This window comes from Notamacropus eugenii, chromosome X (genome assembly GCF_028372415.1).
Source record: "Notamacropus eugenii isolate mMacEug1 chromosome X, mMacEug1.pri_v2, whole genome shotgun sequence".
Taxonomy (NCBI): Eukaryota; Metazoa; Chordata; class Mammalia; order Diprotodontia; family Macropodidae; genus Notamacropus; species Notamacropus eugenii.
In genome coordinates, this window is record NC_092879.1 from 82866232 (window position 1) to 82882350 (window position 16119).

General features: G+C 44.0%; 1 protein-coding gene across 7 annotated transcripts; it reads left to right on the top strand.

Annotated features, from left to right (window-relative positions):
• The first annotated feature begins 458 nt into the window (after window positions 1-458).
• LOC140516078 (mortality factor 4-like protein 1) lies at window positions 459-5256 on the top strand. Of its 7 annotated transcripts, none has more exons than XM_072627006.1 (3): window positions 459-573; window positions 1302-1414; window positions 2646-5256. In XM_072627006.1, the coding sequence occupies exon 3, from the start codon at window positions 2999-3001 to the stop codon at window positions 4667-4669; it is 1671 nt and encodes a 556-aa protein (XP_072483107.1). In that variant the 5' UTR covers window positions 459-573; window positions 1302-1414; window positions 2646-2998; the 3' UTR covers window positions 4670-5256. The 7 variants fall into 7 exon arrangements, with proteins under 7 accessions (XP_072483107.1, XP_072483105.1, XP_072483110.1 ...); XM_072627004.1 differs by having other exon boundaries at window positions 2649-5256; XM_072627009.1 differs by lacking the exon at window positions 459-573 and adding an exon at window positions 605-719.
• Window positions 5257-16119: the final 10863 nt, after the last annotated feature.

Genomic DNA, 16119 nt, shown 5'->3' on the forward strand with positions numbered 1-16119 from the left:
ATTAGCAGGGAGATCTTGAGAAGATAGCCTTGGAGTCGGGGGTCCACACCTCACTTGCTCCACAAATGAACTGTGTGATCCTAAACTTGTCTTTTAAATTCCTAATACCCAAGGCAACTTTCTAACATTAAAAGCTGGAGAAAGCTGGTGCCCAGTGGCATCAGGAGAAAGGGTTGCCTTCCCTGATGAACTTATGTTTGGTTCAAAAAAATGAAAACAAGTTGGGAGACAGGCAACTAGGGCCTGTATTGTACCCAATGTTAGTGTGTAAAGTGCTGACAGCACGGTGGTAGATACTGAGTCTCCATCCGTTTTTTGATTTCTGTAATGCTGGATCATTTATCTCAAACTCCTCTAGTTATGTTTTATAGCTGAGTTTCATGTCAGCGTGAGGACCTGGCTTCCAGGGATTAGGTATTCAAGGGGGTGGTGCTAGGCCTGAATCTCAGCAGTTTCTTACAACCTGTGTGACCATGGTTTAACAGGCTGTTCTCCTGTGAGGGAGAGACGTATGGCTCAGACTCACAGGTAGCTCACCTACATGAAGTTACTGATGCCTTCACTGCGCTGCTGGTAGGTGTTTATTCATTCATTCATTTAGCAAATACGGACTGAGCACCTCCTCGCTGTGAGGTGCTGAGCTCTAGGCAGTAAGCCAGCAGCCTGTATCACCTTTGCGAGCTAGTTGAAATGGCACAGAGCTAGCAAAATGCCTTTAGGTAGGTAGGTAGAAAGAGGAAAAAGGGGGGATGGGGAGGAGGGGGGGAGGAGGAGGAGGAGGAGGAGGAGGAGGAGGAGGAGGAGGAGGAGGAGGAGGAGGAGGAGGAGGAGGAGGAGGAGGAGGAGGAGGAGGAGGAGGACGACAGGGGGAAGTGGGGGGGAGGGGGAGGATGAGGGGAGGTTGGAGGGGGAGGAAGAAGGGAGAGGGGAGGAAGAGGGGAGAGGGGAGGGGGAGCGGGAGGAAGAGGAGAAATGGGAGAGGGAGGGACGAAGAAGGAAAGGGGAAATATGGTTGAAAAATATTTTAACTATTTTAAAAATTGTTTCCAAATCTTTATTTTATTTTATTGAAAAATAGGTTTAGCCCTATTAAGTGTCGGCTGATTATTAACAGCCTTTAATGTGAGGAGGGGTTTTGTGTGTGTGTGTGACTGTGAGTGTGCATTTAAGGCGGCAGGGAGAAGCCACAGGAGGGGGGGAATCCGAGAGAATGAAGGGGGACCTTAAGAGATTAATTGAGCCGAACTGGAGGACTCACTGTTCCCAGAAGATGCTGAGCTCTCTCCCGCCTCTTTTCTCAGGCCGTCCCCACCCCGGGGTAGGTCCCCCACTCCTCCCCCATTTTCTCCAGTCAAATTCCAGTCCTTCCGAGCTCCGCCTCCTCTGGGGGGTCTGGCAGGACCGGTGGCGGCAGGTGAGCAGGGAGGGAGGCGTCCGTGTGCACACCACACAGGTGCACCGCGTCGCGCGGCCCCCTTCCCCCTTTCCCCCCCCCACCCCCGGCAGGGCTCCCCCGCCCCCGTGGCAAGACCCGGTCTTGCCGCGAGTGCGCAGGCAGGCGGAGCCCTCTGACCTCTCGGGGGGTCTCTGGCTCCACCCCCAGCACCTCGCAATCACCCACCCAACACCACTGAGCACGCAGTAAGAGATTAAGCAATATCTGTCTGCTTCATGGAACGGAACGAAATTATTTTAAAGACGGGATGGGGCGGGGCAGTACAGGGAAGGTGCATATAAAGGGAAGAACACATCAGCAGGAGGTGAATCATTAAGAAGGCTGTGTAATGAAGGCGCATGCGCAATGCACTGACTGGTAATCGACAGGGGTGGGGAGCATCTATGGTCTGAGGCAGAGCAGAAGGGTGGGGAACCTGCAGCGCAGTAAAGCTAGCGCACGCGCAATGTTCTCTCTTAATCGGCAGCAATGGCGATGAAGAGCCATAGAGACAGCTGAGGGGGTGGGGGTGGGGGTGTGTGTGTGGGGGGGTGGAGAAGCAGGGCGGACGCATGCGCAAAGTCTTGGCCTTTACCTGAAGCAACACCCAGGAAAAGCCATATGGGGAGCTGAATGAGGAGGGGGTGGGAAAGCTAGCAGGGCGCATGCGTAATATTTTCGTCCTGGCCTTTACCTAGCCCTGAAGAGCCATAGAGGGAGCTGAATGGGATGGGAAGGGGAGGGTGGTGGTAGAAAAATTAAAAAAAAAAGGAAAAAAGGCGCATGCGCGTGGTGCTGGCTGTTACCTGGAGCAACAGTCATCAACATCTATGGGGGAAGCAGATTCTAGGGGTGGGGGGAGGGGGCGATGAGAGCGCATGCGTAATGTCCGGCAGTTACCTGGAGCAAAAGCCATCAAGAGCCACAGAGAGAACAGAAACTAGGGGGAGGGGAGGGAGCAAGAAAAGCGCATGCTCTTTGCTCTGGCTGTTACCAGGAGCAACAGCCATCAACATCCATAGAGGGGGCAGAAGGGGGGATGGGAACGCATGCGTGTTGTGTTGTTACCTGGAGCAACTACCATCAACGGCAGTAGTGGGAGTTGAATCTCAGGGTGAGGGGGGGAGGGGAGCAATGACGGCGCATGCGCAGCGCCATCAGGTTGGGTTTGAAATGAAGGATATGCACGTGCCTGATGCACGTGCATTAGCAGGAGAAGCAGCCATTGGTTGGAGCTGAGAGTGCCGGTGGCCCTACGTTCCATCTCGAGGGCCAGGTAGTTGATGGGAAGCTTCAGTTGTTGAGAGAACTGACTGGTGGGCGCTACAGCTGAAGTGGAGCTTCGTCATCCTGTGGGCAGCTGCTTCTGGTAAATCAGGTCCAAATTGGCACCTAATTAATTCCGTATTCCCCCAGACTTTGGAGGGTGGCGGTCATCTGGGCCTGAGGCGGGACCACCGGGAGAAGGGCCAGAAGGGGGGCATCTGCAGCGCCTGGGCTGTGTGTGGCGGCAGCGGCGGAGGCGGGCGTGGTGGGCGGAGGCTCCGGGCCCCTACCAGAGAGATGGCGCCAAAGAAAGACCCCAAGAGGCGCCCCAGGAAGCCCCAGTTTGAGGTCGGGGAGCGGGTGTTGTGTTTCCGAGGGCCCCTGCTTTACGAAGCGGAGTGTGTGAAGGTGTCCGTTAAGTACAGGAAAGTCAAGTACCTCGTTCACTACCCGGGAGGCAATGAGAAGGGTGCTGTGCGGACCAGGCTCTCCGAAAAGCTCGCCAAGATGGAGGCTCGGGAGGCGGAAAAGGCCCAGGAGATGGACAAGGCCCAGGAGGTGGAAAAGGCCCAGGAGGCTGACAAGGCTCAGGAGGCGGAAAAGGCCCAGGAGGCAGAAAAACCTGGTAAGGCCCTTAAGTCCCACAAAGGCCGGAAGCCCCGTGGTGAGGCTTCAGAGTCGGGGGTGGCCCTTAAATCCCCTAAGGCCGGTGAAACCAGTAAGGCGGGGGAAGCCAGTAATGTCGGGGAGCCCAGGGAAACCAGTGAGCCCAGTGAAGACCCTGAGGCAGAGGTAGATGAGACCAAGGCCAAAGGCAAGGGCAAAGGTAAAGGCAAGGGCAAAGGCAAAGGCAAAGCTGTCGCTACTCCCTGCCCTGTTGGAGATGGTGATGCTGATTACAAGGAGGACTACTGTCCTACAGCTGGCTGGGATGATGAGTGGGTTCCTGAGAGCAGAATACTGAAGTATTCTGAGACCAATCTGCAGAAACAGAGAGAACTCCTCAACAGCAATGAGGAGTTATCTGCAGATGAGAAGGTGGGAGAGGACCTGGCCTCTGGGGAAAAGAAGTCCTCTGGGCCTAAGACCCCAACCTCTGAGCCCAAGACCCCAATCTCTGAGCCCAAGACCCCAATCTCTGAGCCCAAGACCCCAACCTCTGAGCCCAAGACCCCAACCTCTGAGCCCAAGACCCCAAGCTCAGAGTCCAAGACTGCAACCTCGGAGTCAGAGTCGGAGAGCCAGCAGTCGGAGGGTCAACAGGAGAAGAGCATTGACAAAGAAGAAGCCTCTACAGCATCAGGGCCGTCTGGGTCTTCAGTGAAAAAGAAGGAAAAGAAAATGGCTGAAACTGGAGAAGGAAGCAGTTCCAGTGAAACATCAACAACATCTCGGCCCCAGCATTCAAAGAGGAGAGCCCGAGTGTACTACGAGGTGGAGAGGCGATATGTGAAAAAAACCGACATTAAAGTGAACATTCCCAATGAACTGAAGCCGTGGCTGGTGGAGGACTGGGAGCTGGTGGTCGGACAAAAGCAACTATTTACCCTTCCGGCCAAGAAGAACGTCGATTCCATCCTGGATGACTATGAGCAGTATGAAAAGTCCCAAGGAAATGTGGCAAAGTCGTATGCAGTCACTGAAGTGGTAGCAGGGATCAAAGCTTATTTTAATGCAATGTTGGGTCCTCAGCTGTTGTATGATTTTGAAAGGCCCCAGTATGCTGAGATCTTAGCTGGTGATCCCGATGCTTCTGGGTCCCAAATTTATGGGGCATCCCATCTCCTTCGATTATTTGTCAAAATTGGAGATATGCTGTCCTATACAGCACTGGATGAGCAAAGTGTGGCATTATTGCTAAATTATCTTCATGATTTCCTAAAATATTTGGCAAATCATGCAGCAGCCCTGTTCAGTCCCAGTGATTATGAGGTTGCTCCCCCTGAGTATTTACAAAAAGTTGCCTAAGAGTCTGAAATTATTTGTCATATTTTGATCTCAGTGAACATAAATGTTATATTATTAGTTTGTTCTCTTTACAAGAAAAAAAGTTTAATTTATTCAATGTTGAATCTAATTTATGTTTGTTGAGTATTTGTTCTGTTTAAAACATAAAAAGGGTAATGTTTCAGTCCCTTCTGTAATTTTAGAGGTTCTGTTCCAGTCTATGTAATAGTGATCTGTGTAGAATGTTTCACTGTGTAGTTAACAAAGCTGCTTGTATTCTGATGGTTACATTCTTTTGACATTTTTATGATCTGTTTAAATGGGAAGTGACAAAACATCTTGATTCCTAGTGCCAAAGTTTAAGTCATTGCATATGGTTAAGAATTCATTAATTTATGCTATTTTCCTGTTACCTTTATTTTTAATCTTTAAATTTGACTGTGATTGTTGAAAAACAGTATTTTTTGTTAAAGTTTTTGTATTTTGCTTCTGATGCACATTACAGCAGAAAAAATGCATTATTGTATATCTGGTTTTCTGAGAAAGTATACCTTTTAGGAACTGTTTTAAAGACTTAAATATATCTATTTTCATTTTAAAAACCGCAATATATGTGTGTGTGTGTTTAATTTAAAAAAATAATACAGTGAGAATATAGAGCAGTAAGTGACAGACACAGCCACCTGGGATTTCTGAGCCAGCACATAACAGTGCATACGAAAGCCCTTCTAGAGGCTGGTCAGCTCTGCTTTAACTTCAGACTGACAGAAGCTGCTTCTTCCCTGATGCTGTGGCTTATGCAGTTTTACAGTCTGGAGCACAGAGGTAGTGGTTGTTGGGGGGGGGGGGCGGGGGAAGGGGGGGGGGGTGGCACAAATATACCAATCTAGAATATGCTGTAATAGAATATCAGCAATGTGGAGCACACTCATTGTGGTAGGCTAGATCAGGAATTAATAGAATCGTGTTAGTGTTCAAGAATTGTACTAAACTACCTTATCACTTAATTGAGGGGCTTTTGTCCATATGCTTCTCTCGTCCCTCTTTGGGAAGGAGCCTAGCCTAGCCAGACTGCATCCGTCTGCCCCCAGACTGATAATCAGCGTGGCCACTAAGAGCCCTTTAAGTATACTGCATCATTTATTAAAGAAGCTATTTAACCTCACAAACTAGCATTAACCAATATTAATATAGCATCTCCTAATAAAATAGAAAATGGAAGCAGAGAGTATATGCCAGAGACATTAACAGAGCTTTGCTTTTGGTGTATCCTAGGAATGATTCCTTCCAAAAGCAATTCTGTAAAGCTGCTCTCCGGTCCAAACACTGAATGAAGAAATGATTGAATGAAAAAAACAAACCATTAAGTGTCTCCTGTGTTCTGAACATTGTTCTCGGTTCAGGGGCATCCAAATACTGAACAGAGAGCTCTCTCCATGTAGGAGCTGATATTCTAATGGGGAAGACAACAGAATGGGGTAGTAGACAGGGTGTGGGAAGTGACAGAAATGGTGAATAGAATCCTCAGGAACTGTCAGCACGGCCTCCCGGAGGAATGCTGAGACCGAGCTGATAACTTTTCAGAATAAAAGGAAGAAGGGAGGGGGTAAGGAAGAACCTGCGTTTCCTGATGGGCAGAAAGCAAGATGCCAGAAGTGGATGGCTACGAAGCATGATCTGCCACTGAAGACACAGTAAATGAGGAAAGTTTGCACTCACCAATTAGGATAACCCAACATAGTCTCACTGGTCTCAATTAGTGTCACTAAATGTTAAGAACTGACCTATTATCATATAGTTTACCTTCTGAATGGATGGGGGGAGAAGCTGGAGAAAAAGAAAGAATTTGGAAGCCCCTCCCCCAAAAATAATGTTTAAAAATAAAAGATTTGTCCCATATCTGTAGGCAGATAGTGATTTCATCTAAGGAGAGAGGGATGCCTCTTGCTGCTCAGTTCATCACAGAACAGGTATCTAGTCTTTTATGACCAGCCTTCAGACTGTGACCAAAACATCCTGAATTCCAGAGGCAGAGGTTTAATAATTACTGGCATTTTTATGTTCTACTAGGTGGGTGGGGGATGGGTAAAGGATACAACCTATAAACAGAAAAGTCAGTTCAAGATAATTTGAGGCTGGAGGGAGTGCTATCAGTTGTAAGGAATCTGGGGATACTTCAGTGAGGAGGTGACAACTGAGCTGAGCTTGGAAGAAAGATCAGGAATTTGGGGGGGTGAAGATGAGCAAGGATGACATTAAGGACATGGAGCTTGGCTTGCATGAATTCATGGCAGAAGATGCAAGGAGGAGTTCAGGAAACAGCTAGGAGTCCAACTTGGCTGGAACTACCAGAGAGAATGAATGTGAAAACAAGAGAATAATACAAAATAAGGCTATAAATGAGGTTGGAGTTAGATTTTTAGAAAGTCTTAAGTGCCAGACTGAGATGATTGCATTTTATCTTAGTGGCAATAAGGAGCCACTGACAGGTCTTGAGCAAGGGAATGGCTGAATCAACTTTGTTCCTTATGAAGATGATTACTAAGGTCACCTTTTGGAGGCTAGATTGAAAAGGGAGGAGAATGGAAGCAAAGAGAACTGTTAGGGAGATTATTGGGCCACACAGGAGATGAAATCTCCACTAATGCAGTGCTCATATGAATGGGGACAAAGCAACAGACATGTTGTGGACATAAAAGCAACAAGGGTTAGCAATTTACTGGCTGTACTCTATAAGGGAGGGAGAAAAGCCAAGGTTTACAGAACTAGAACTAGAATGAACCTGAGGTTACAAATCTGGATATACAGGAGGACTGTGGTGCCTTGAACTAGAAAAAAGGCAAGTCTGGAGTAGGGGTAGGACTTCAGGGGAAAGATAAGGATCTCTATTTTAGCTATATTGAGATACAGCAACAAATGGCATCTCTAAGTGGGGACAGGAACAGATTAATGCTAGATACATAGCTTTGGGAGGCATATGTGGAAAGATGATAGGTAACCCGAGAGGACCAGGCTGTGCCTTCAACAGAAAGACACTACTATGGGCTAAAGTTTAGAGGGAAAGGAGAAGAGGGTCCGGGACTAGAGCCTTGAGGGTCACCTATGCTTAGAGAGTGATGAAGCTCTAGCAAAGCAGGAAAAAAAAAAACCCAAAACAATGGGGAATGTTTAGTTGGGTAGGAGGAGAATCCAGAGGGAGCACTGGTCGCAGAATGCAAAGAATGAAGACAGATCCAAGAAAGGACTGGATCACAGTGCACAAGCTAGCAGAGGGGTCATGGAGTACAAGGACAGAGAGAAAGCTCCTGGAGTTTAAAATGAAATGTGTCACTAAAAACTGAATACTGCACATTGACACAACCAACTAAACTCAGTAACAATTTACTGATGAAATAAACAAAAAGCCTAAAGTATCAGCAACTTTTCTCTTCCTCTAAGATACCATTAGGACTTGGTATCCAATCCTTTTCATGGACTTTTCTATTCTGTGTGGCTAGAGTTGTCTACCATGGACTTCATTTTTCTGCTTATCCTTTCGTTCCTTTTGCATTATTATTTCACAGAATAATAATGTAAGACTTGGGAGAGACTTCAGCAACCACTAGTTCAGGGGTTCTTCACCATCTGTGAACTTGTTTTTATTTTTAAAAATATTTTGACAAATGTACTTCAAAATAATTCATCTCCTTTGTAATGCTATGTCTTTTATTTTATTATTTAAAAGCATTATTCTGAGAAGGGGTCCACAGGCTTCACCAGACAACATCTCTCTCTCTCTCTCTCTCTCTCTCTCTCTCTCTCTCTCTCTCTCTCTCTCTCTCTCTCTCTCTCTCTCTCTCTCTCTCTCACTCACACACACACACACACACACACACACACACACACACACACACAGAAATGGTTAGGAACTACTCATGGAGTCCAACCCATATAAGAAAGGAAATCATATTATAATATAACCAGCAAGTAGTCATCCAGCCTCTGCCTCAGGACTTTTAAGGAGGCACAGAGCCCACTAGTTCTGATGGTAGTTCTGATGGTAGCCCATTCCACCTTGGACAGCTCTCATCAGGAATCAGCCTCAATGGGGCTCTTTGTAACTTCTGTTTGTTGCTTCTAGCTTTACCTCTAAAGTCCAACATAACATGGCTGATTCTTCTACCACATGACAACCCTTCAAAAGCCTGAACATCCCTATCATGTCCCCACTAAGTTTTCTTTTCTCCAGGCTAACCATGGCTCATTTCTCCAGCCAGTCCTTTGATGACATAGACCTATGATGCTTAACAATCCCTATTGGCCCTAATCTAGAATTCTCCATTTTAGGAATGTCTTTTTGAAGACACTGTGTCCAGAACTAAACAAAATACTCCACATGAGTCCAGATAAGAACAGAACATTGGGGCCTCTCATGTCCTTGTTCCTAGAAACTATGAATCTCTTAATGCTGCCAAGATTGCATTAATTTTTGTGCCAGCCATGTTGGGCAACTGACTTATACTGACTTTGCAGTCCACTCACCCCCTCTCCTCTAGCTATTTTCTTCTATTTAAATTTTTTAAAAAAAATATTACTTATATTGCTGGTCTTACAAACATTTTAACATTCTAATACATCAGCATACCAAAATTCAACACTTCCCCTTTTGGTAGATTTTTGGGGGTTTTGTCTCCATTTTTCTGGCAATCATATGCAATGAAAGCTCTTTGAACAGGTAGTTCTGTCTTGTTGCGATTAATGATAACACACTCATGGTAGATTCCCAATAGGAGAATTATTAGGTCAAAGGTTACACTGTAGCTCTGTATGCTGGCAAACTGCTCTCCAACAAAGATTCTACAAGGGTGAAATTCTATTAGCAATGAATGAGTATGAAGAGCATGGGATGATAGGATGATAGGTTCAGAGCTGAAAAATATGTGACATGTCATCCTGTCTAACCCCCTCCTTTTCCAGATGAGGTAACAGAAGCCCAAACAGATGAAGTTACCTGCCCAAAGTCATGCAGACAATAAGTAACCAAACTAGAATTTCAACTACATTGGATTTATAGGTTAAGAAGTCATCAGTGACGTTCATCCATAAGTGGTCACAGGATATAAACAATAACTTTTATAAAGAATTATAAACTATAAACAACTACATAAACTCTCCCTTTTGACATTTAAAGTCCTTTACCATCTGACTATGCAGTCTGATTAGATATTACTCCCCAATACCCTTTATATTCAGCTGACCTGTGGTTCCCTGAATTCCACATTCCATTCATCTCCTCCAAGCTTTTGCATAGGCTAACCCCACGCCTGGAATTATCTCCCTTTAATGCTCAAGTACCAAATGCCTCAAGGGGACTTTGCTGCTTCCTAAATAGTCAATGCCTTACCCCTCCCCTCTAAAACACTTTGTCCCTATCCAGTAGGGACTTACCTGTGACAAAGGAGTTAGTCCTCTAGTAGAACAGAAATTCCTTGCAGTCAGGGACTATCTTATTTTTGCATTTGCATTTTCAGTGCCAGGCCCATTGTAATCACTTATAAAGTGTGTGTAGATAGAATAATTGACCATATGAAAACATGCTCCATATCACTAAAAAATAAGAGAAATACAAAATTAATCAACCATGAAGTTTCACTTCTCACACACTGCAAATTGGTGATGACCAAAAATGGAAAAGATCATTGCTAGAGGAGCTAATGCACTTCAAGGTGTTAGGGCTCTTTCTTGGTTCAATTGTTCAGGATAACAATTTGGAATTATACAAGAATGATGACCAACTCATTTGTAATAACTAGTAACAAATATAGTCTTTATCCCCACAGTACCACTAAAACATGGAGGTTAAAGATAAAAACAAAGATTCAACATCAGCTAAAATATTCATAGCCAGATTTGTTTCCTTTGAATACCATAGCAAAGAATTAGAAGCAGAGTGGGTACTCATCAACTGGTTGCTGGAGAACTGGGTAACAGGATAAGCATGTAAGTGAATATTGTTGCACAGGGGGAAGAGGGAAATGGGAGGAATTCAGAGAAACATAGGAAGATCTGTAGAAATTAATGCAGAGCGAAATTAGCAAAATCAGAAGCACAATATACACGAAGAACAGCTACATTAATACAAAGACAAAAGGACAGCAAGCAACTGAGTAACTGAAAAGTCAGTCCAGATGATAGACAACGAGGTATCTTCTTAAAGAGGAGCCAATGGATACGTTAACATTCAATAGAGAGTCCCTTGATCAATTCCACTCTGCATCCTGATGAATATCTGACCACTGGACTCAGATGGCTTAGGAGAAGAAAGTGAGGTTGGTGACATTGCACACAGCCCTCCCTCACTCAAATTCAAGTCAACTGCAAGTCATATCATCATCTTGATGTCATGGTCTTCTTTGAGAACAAGGGACAAATACAACAACAAAAACACAACAACAACAACCCTGAACCCAACATACTCAGAAAGAACCACACACTAATAAATAGCAAAATATAATAAAGAAATGCTAATAATAATAATAATAATAAAAGCATTCAAGTCTTAGGCAACAAAAGTAGGGAGAAATAGTAAAGGTCTAGCTAAAAATAAATGACCTAAGATAGGAATGGAAAAAAAATCTTTGTATCAAATATCTGATAATGGTTTAGTATCCAGGATATATAAAAGATTCAAAAACACATGAAACAATGCTTCAAGTCACTTGACTTGATAAGAGCAATGCAAAATAAAACCAACCCTGACATTTCATCTCATATCCTTGAAATTGGCAACATATATGTATGTGTGTGTATGTGTGTGTGTGTGTGTGTGTATGTGTGTGTGTGTATAATCCCTCCAACTACCCAAATATTGAGAAAAGTCTCAAGAGTTACAAATATCATCTTTCCATGTAGGAATGTAAAGCTCTCTAACTGCCTCATCTTAGACCTCAGGGCTAACCCCCTCCTACTCCAAAAAGGACTTCTACTGTCAGCAGAAGTATTTTCATTAGAAAAGGTCCAAATTTGGGAGATGCAGGCTACTTCCCAGGGCCTGGGGAAAGGGAATGTACTCTCTCCAAAACCCCTCTTCAACTCTCTCCCACCAGCCCTGCCCCACCCTCTACCCAACCAGTCTTTTCTGAGCTGGGAATATGAAATTCGTAGTGCCTACAATGCACCCTTGAGCCCATGGGGAACTGGTAGTAGTGCAGGTTAAGCCTGTAGCTGCTCTCTGGTCCTGGCCCCTCCTGTGTGCTGGAATAAAAGTTGCTTAATCTCCCAATCTGAATCATAAAAGGAAAAGAAATCCCCAATATGACCTCATCATGGTCACCTGCATACTACCTTCCCCAGGACTTAGATGTTTTGATCAATTCTTTGCTTTCATTACCATTTTTCAGAAACTTCAGGAATTGCTGAAAAAAAATGAATGGATTTAAATATCCATAGACTTCATCACTGATAAACTTTGTCACTGTATTTTAGTAAATGGGGATAGTAATTTCAAAAATGACTAAGAGTGGCCATGGTTGATGGAAAACCCAAACCTAAATACCCTGATATGTCCTCCTTGAATACAGAATAGACCACCAGAGGAAAGGGAGAAAGAGGTAATGTTATCAGAGTGAATGTGGTATATATGTTTCTTAATCAATCATTACTTAACTAGTTTGGGCTTGACAAATTCTCCTGATGAGAGACCATCCCCCACATGCCCCATAATTCTTTTGCTCAAACTATAGTAGCTTTTTTGGCAAGTCACAAGGAAATGCAAGGCTGTATGCTGATGAGGTGATCTCTGTTTGTGCAGATGAGCAGGGTTGACAAGTCAGGGCCCCCATGGCCATTTTTCTCCATGGCACATTCTGAGGTTCACATAACCACAGCCTTCTGCTTTTCTTTGCCTGCAGAGGGAAAGCCTTAATGCACTGCATATCAAAGCTGAGCTTCGGTTTTTAAAGGCTTGCTGTCAGCTTTAACATGCTCAGTTTAATATGCTTGAATTCTGCAAATTCTGCCCCTCATAAATAGCAGCTCACCCTCCCCCCCCATCTTTCCTATCTCTCCTATATCAGCCATGCACCAGGATAAACAACACGCCATAAAAGAGCAGAAGGCACAGTTAAGATCCAATCATTATGCAAATAGGTTATGGCATGCTTTATATGAGAACAGCTTCCCTAAAGAGACCTAATGGAATGACTGACCTATAAAGCATTTAATTTGTTGTTAGCATTTCATTTAATTGTCTGGCAGTTCCTCCAGGAATAAAACTTTTAATTGTAAAAACTTCTAAATGATGTGATGGTTAATTCCTTTTCCTGTAACTAACAGGTTCCTGTACTGTAGCAAACAGAAATTGTTTGCTACCATTCCATAGCATCTCTCTGGCATGGTTTAACTCTGGAATAATGGAAGGGACTAGGAAAGAACCGGGACAGATCATTTCTTCACTCGGAAGCGTTTGTAACAGGAAGACAATTGCGTTCTGGATGCTTGTAAAAGAGGCGAGTGAGAAGGGAGAGAAACTGTATGCCTAAAGGTAAAAAAGGAACCTGAGGTCTGGTTGTGAGTGGGAGAGGGCTAGTTTTCTTTTCCTCCATCGTTCCTGGAGAATGGATTCTGTAGCTATATTCTGACTGGTGCTTACCATTAAGCTGGTGAATTATTCTATGGTCAAAGCTGGCATCACTGTCAATAATGTAAGATGTCTGGGGGTGCTAAGTAATTTTTAATGGTCTAACATTTTACACACAAGCTTTGAACCTGATGTAGAAGTGGCCTCAAAGGTATTTTAATGAGGGAGAGGCATTGCCTGAGTGCAGCTTTCCTGCTAGAGTATCAAATCAGAAGCACGTTGTCTGGGTACACATAGTAGGTGGCAAATATGGATGCATCCATGAACTAAATTCACCCTGAAGGTGTGGTTCTTTTTTGTTGTTCAGGGGGAAAAGATTACATCAAAAGGTTTCTGCAAAATTTATTTACAAACAGAAAAAATCACCATTTCTTTTCCCAGGAGTGCTTTTACTTTAATCTATACCTGTAAGTCCATCAGAGTAAGGGACTCTTGGTTTGTAAACTCCCTCCAGTGATACAGATCAGCAACTCTTGTGCAGCTTATGTTCTGAGACAGTTGCCTGGAAACCAAGAGGTTAAGAGACTTGCTCATGGTGACACAGCTAGGATGTGCTAGAGGTCAGCCCTGAACTCAAGTCTTCCTGACTCCAAGGCCACTCTGCCACTGAGTGTACTCAGATGTCTCTTTCAAGTCCAGCCAACCCAAACCTCAGGAATCATTTTCTGCTTTTAGAAGCTCCACTTGAACCAAAATCAAAGACATTATTGCGCTTTGCTCCCCACCCTCCACTGCCTCATTAAAAGACCTAAGTTTTGAATCTCATCAGCACAGTATGGTGGATATGGACTTGACTTAAGAGTCAGGAAGATCTGCATTCAAATCTGTCTTCAGACATTTCTAGCTGTGTGACCTTGGGTGAGTCACGTCACCCCTCTGAACCTTGGTTTCCCCATCTGTAAAATGAGGGTATTGGACTGAACCACTTTCATCTTCTTTAAATTTATGATTCTATATAGTGCAATACTTTGTCTCCCTAAGCCTCAGTTTTCCCATCTGTAAAATGAGGGAGCTGGTTGTGACATCCTATGTCTCTATCCTCACAGCTTCACATATATGGGGGAAAGTTCAGGATTTAAAGAACCTCATAGGAGGGAACTCCCACTGTTTAGATAAAGAAACTGAGGCTCCGAGAGAGGAGGTGACTTGCCCAAGAGTCACACAAGCAGGCAACAGCAGATCTGGGGCCCTCCACCAACACTTGTACTTAAAGGACTTTCTAATCCCTGAGTTGGAAAGGGCCTCACCCTTTGCAGAACTTAAATCTGCGCAACCATAGATCTGCAATCATTCAGGCTCTTCTTGAATAGTTCCAGTGATGATCAACTGGTACAAAAGGTACAAAAAACTGGTACAACTGGTACAAAAGGTAATGACCTTTTGGAGTAGCTTCTTTCACTATGAGATAACTTGGACTGTTAGTTACCTTTGCCTTCTATTGAGTTGAAATCTACCTTCAACTAGCTTCCTCCAGCCTCCTCCCCCTTGTTCCTAATTCCTGTGGCATCTGTAGCAAAATAAAATACATCAAATCCCTCTTCTCCATGCCATATTTTGTTTGATTTTATTTTCCAAAAATTATTTCACCTGAAAACTGTCAACTTAAAGTGGACCTTTGGTAACATTCAATACCTCTGCTATTACATTGCACACTTGGGGCAGGTTAGTTCACATAGCTTGATTCAGAAATAAGACACAGGAATATAGTGTCACCATCTTCTCCAGTCAGAGCCTGGATAGACTTGGGGATCTGGATTTCTGACCTTCGGTGGGTAGTTTTATAAATGAGCAGAGGAGATGCTTCCCAGCACAGTAAGAGTTTGAGGGTTCAAGACCCCTCCATGTCTACCCCACCCCCAACTCCAACCATCTCCACTCTCTCCATCGTTTGAAGAGGAGATAATTTGGTAATACTGGAAAGAACTTTGGGCTAAGACATGAAGAGATCCCCATTCCAACTCCAGTTCTAATATTTATTTACCAAAACCTTCCTCCCTTTGTCTGTAAAATAGACATAATAATATGTGGACTACTTAATTTGGAGATTCTTGTAGGAAAGAGGTTTTGCAAATCTTAAAGCACCATATAATGCTGGAAATGTTGGAGGTCAAGCTCTCTGGTCTTCACCTTGGGCTCAACTACTAACTAGCTCTGGGCCCTTAGGCAAGTGAGGCCACCTCCCCAGGATCATGTTTCTGATCTATACTCTGGAAACTACAGATCCACAAGCTTAACTTCAATTACTGGCAAAATGATAGAACATGTTATTAAGGGAATAGTTTTTAGCATCTAGAAAAGGGGGTGGTTTTCTCAAAGAGCCAGAATAGTGATGTAAGGCTCACCTGATCTCCTGATTTTCATAGGGTGATTGCTACACATATAGTTTACCTAGACCTCAGAAAGCATTTCATGAAGTCAGCCATCCTATTCTTAGAGAATATATGGAAATGTGTGCATTGGATGAGAATATAATTAGGTGGAGTTGAAGCTGGTCACTGACGGTGGGCTGTGTATTGTGTGCTTGGAAAGAGATATTCAATGCATTGCCACAGGGATCTCTGCAGGGCCATAAATACACACATACATTTATGTACACACACACACATATATATACATATACACACATCATATACATACATGCACATACATATTATAGCTATACATATATACATATCATATATATGCAAATATACATTCATCTATCCATGTTTTATATACACACACACACACACACACACACACACACACACACACACAAACACACGCACCCAAGGATTAAGAGTCATTAAATATTAGGCTTTTTATGAGAAAGTAAGCCCAGAGATGAGCAACAGTTTGGGCCACAGTTATCTCA